Source organism: Eurypyga helias, unplaced genomic scaffold, assembly GCF_000690775.1.
Source record: "Eurypyga helias isolate BGI_N326 unplaced genomic scaffold, ASM69077v1 scaffold30636, whole genome shotgun sequence".
In the NCBI taxonomy this organism is placed as follows: Eukaryota; Metazoa; Chordata; class Aves; order Eurypygiformes; family Eurypygidae; genus Eurypyga; species Eurypyga helias.
In genome coordinates this window covers 1,288-4,269 of record NW_010257727.1, presented here as the reverse complement: position 1 = coordinate 4,269, position 2,982 = coordinate 1,288, and the positions used below count along the sequence as shown (strand labels likewise).

Here is a 2,982-nt window from a genome sequence, read left to right as displayed (position 1 = left end):
GCAGCCCGGTCTCACCGGTGTTGCTTCCCTGCTCTTGCCCCAGCAGTCAAACCTGGCAATGTGAGGAACATCATCCAGCACTTTGAGAACAACCAGCATTATGACAGCCAGGAGCCTGGCACGCAGCGTCTCTCCACCGGCAGCTTCCCCGAGGACCTGCTGGAGTCAGACAGGTGGGGGACACATGGGGGACAGCCCCTGCCTTCGGGGGGTCCGGTGGCAGGTTTCGGTGGGTTTGCGTGCACAAGGACATCCCTGCTTGTCCCACCAGGCTCAGCCTGTTCTTGGCGTTGTCTCCCTGATGCAGTTCCCGCGCTGAGGTCAAGCTGGGCCGCTCGGAGAGCTTGAAAGGCCGGGAGGAGATGAAGAAATCCCGGAAAGCAGAAAACGTGCCTCGGTCCCGTAGCGATGTGGACATGGATGCTGCTGCCGAGGCCACGAGGCTTCACCAGTCAGCCCAGTCAGCATCGTCATCCGCTTCCAGCCTTTCCACAAGGTGGGAGACGCCGTCTGAGCCCTGGGCGGGGAGGACCTGGGTTCTCCTCGGCCTCTTGGGCTTCAGAGGGGAGCTGGGATGGCTGGGGGTCTGAGATCTGAACCCCTTGGGCTGGGGTCTCTTGGGAAAGCTTTTGCTAAACCGGTGGCTCAGGGCAGAGCCGCAGCCCCACAGAGTGGGGTGGTCCTGGCCACACAGCACCCGGCTGCCTGCAGAGCCTCCCAGACGGTGTTTGCCAGGGAAAACCAGGGAGAATTGGGCTTTAATTGCCATTTGTGCCCCGAGCCCCTCTCGCAGCCGGTAGTGCCAGACCCACGTCTGGAGGAACTTACAGAAACGCTATGGGTGCTGCCCCATGGGGTGCAGCGATGGGAGGAGAGGGTGGGCAAGGATGTCAGGAGATGAAGGTGACTCTCCCATCCCTCCTTAGGTCGCTGGAAAATCCCACCCCCCCGTACACGCCGAAGATGGGACGCAGGTGAGTGGCCCAGCCTCCCTCTGTGCTGTCTCTACCGCGCCGCCCCGAGCCGGACGGGGTCTTCGGGAACAGTTTTCCTGCAGCATAGGAGAGTCACTGTAGGGGTGTGCCGGGGCTGTACCCCCACTTTGGGGGTCAGAGGGGCTCTGTTTGTGCTTTCCTAGCTTTCCCCACCCGTCAGCAAGCCTTGACAGAGCACAAGGGGGTGCCCAGGGCTGCCCCGGGCGGGAGCCCCCTGCTAGTTCTCCATCCTCCCGGGGGCGAGGGGGCACCTCTGTTCCCTTGTGTCTCACGCAGGAGCTTAAAGGACCCATATAGATGTCTGCTGGGGGACCTAGTCTGTTAGCTCAAGAGTCAGAGGCTTGTACTTCTTGTGCTGAAGGCCCCGGGTTCAAGCTGAAATAGGGCCCAGGTAGATATTGGCTGTACTGGGAGCACTGTGGGGTGGACTGGTTGGATGCGGGTGTTGCAGAGTACTCCCACCGCCGCCTTTCACCCTCGCAGGAGCATCGAGTCGCCCAACCTCGGGTTTGGCGTGGATCCCTTCCTGCCTCATCTCCTGGAGGACGAGCAGGGCCAGCTCTCCGACCTGGAACCCGAGCTGGACTCCCAGAACTGGCAGCACACGGTCAGCCGGGAGCTGGTGGCCAACCTGCCGCAGAAGGAGATCGACCGGCAAGAGGTGATCAACGGTAAGGAGCAGGGGGCACCCCGGGGATGCGAGGGACCCCCCCAGCAGCATCCCGCAGCACCGCGGGGCTCCCCACGGCGCTTCTCCACCCCCGTGCCTTTTGCACAGAGCTTTTTGCCACCGAAGGGTCTCACCTCCGCATCCTCCGAGTCCTTGACCTCCTCTTCTACCAGCGGATGAAGAAGGAGAGCCTGCTGTCCTGGGAAGAGCTGGCGCTCCTCTTCCCCAACCTCCCTGACCTGATAGAAATCCACAGTAAGCCTCATCCTGCTCGGATCCTGCTCTGCCTTTGGGAATACTCCCCAGCAGTGGGAGCAGGGGGTGGCCCACGGCTACGCGGGGCTCCGGTGTGCTCAGCCACCATTCGGACCAGCCCTGCTGATGGCATCATACCATCCCGCCCCTCCAGCCTCTCCTGTCCCTCTCCCGGCAGCAATCCAGAGCCTGATTTTTCTGGGCTCTGCCAGTGCCCAGTCTGTACCAGCATAGCACGTTTTCAGGCTGTGCTTTTGGTGTCACACTCCTTGGCACAGTGCCTCTGACGGCAGCGATGGGCTCTCGGCCCCTCCTGCCTGCATCCGTGCTGGAGAGCTGGCAGGGACCCCCAGGACAGGCAGCTCCACGGGTGCTGCAGGGGCAGCTGGGGGTGGCCCCAGCGTGAGCCCTGTCTTCTCTCACATCCTCACTCAGATTCTCTCTCCGAATCCATGAAGAAGCTCCGGGAAGAAGGACCAATCATCAAAGAAATTGGGGATCTCATGCTCTCTCGGGTAAGGGGGGACAGGAGTGGTAAAGCCCCCAGGGACATCTTGTCCTGCGGCATGGGGGGGTGACGTCTTAGGGGGGGTGTGCGGTCTGGGGGGGAGGTGACCCCACTGTCCTGTCCTCTGGCCGTGGCTGCGCTCAGAGCAGATGAGCTCGGGGAGTCTTGGGGCTCAGGGCTGAGCCTGGGGGGTGTCTGAGCCTCCTTCTCCCATGCACCCCCCCAGTTCGATGGCCTGGCCAAAGAGGAAATCCAGCAGGTTGCTGCTGACTTCTGCTCTTACCAATCCATTGCCCTGGAGCTGATCAAAACCAAGCAGCGCAAGGAGACCCGCTTCCAGATCTTCATGCAGGTTTGTCCCTCTCCTGGGCCGTCCCGCTGCTCCCCCCAGCTTCCCGCGATCCCACCCAGGGGCTCTCCCTCTGCCCTAGGAAGCAGAAAGCAATCCGCAGTGCCGGCGCCTGCAGCTCAAGGACTTGATCATCTCTGAGATGCAGCGTCTGACCAAGTACCCTCTGCTGCTCGAGAACATCATCAAGCACACCGAGGGTACG

The 2,982-nt window shown here is 62.1% G+C and overlaps 1 protein-coding gene across 1 annotated transcript in view; it reads left to right on the top strand.

Moving 5' to 3' along the window:
• Positions 1 to 43: 43 nt before the first annotated feature.
• The window catches only part of LOC104511495 (rho guanine nucleotide exchange factor 11-like), a gene marked incomplete at both ends in the record, with an annotated part of 4,148 nt that continues 1,209 nt past the window's right edge, over positions 44 to 2,982 (top strand). Inside the window, 8 exons of the mRNA XM_010154134.1 lie at positions 44 to 173; positions 308 to 496; positions 927 to 974; positions 1,479 to 1,666; positions 1,774 to 1,920; positions 2,356 to 2,435; positions 2,655 to 2,780; positions 2,860 to 2,977. Of these exons, the coding sequence (XP_010152436.1) occupies positions 44 to 173; positions 308 to 496; positions 927 to 974; positions 1,479 to 1,666; positions 1,774 to 1,920; positions 2,356 to 2,435; positions 2,655 to 2,780; positions 2,860 to 2,977 (1,026 nt within the window). The remainder of the gene's footprint in view (positions 174 to 307; positions 497 to 926; positions 975 to 1,478; positions 1,667 to 1,773; positions 1,921 to 2,355; positions 2,436 to 2,654; positions 2,781 to 2,859; positions 2,978 to 2,982) is intronic.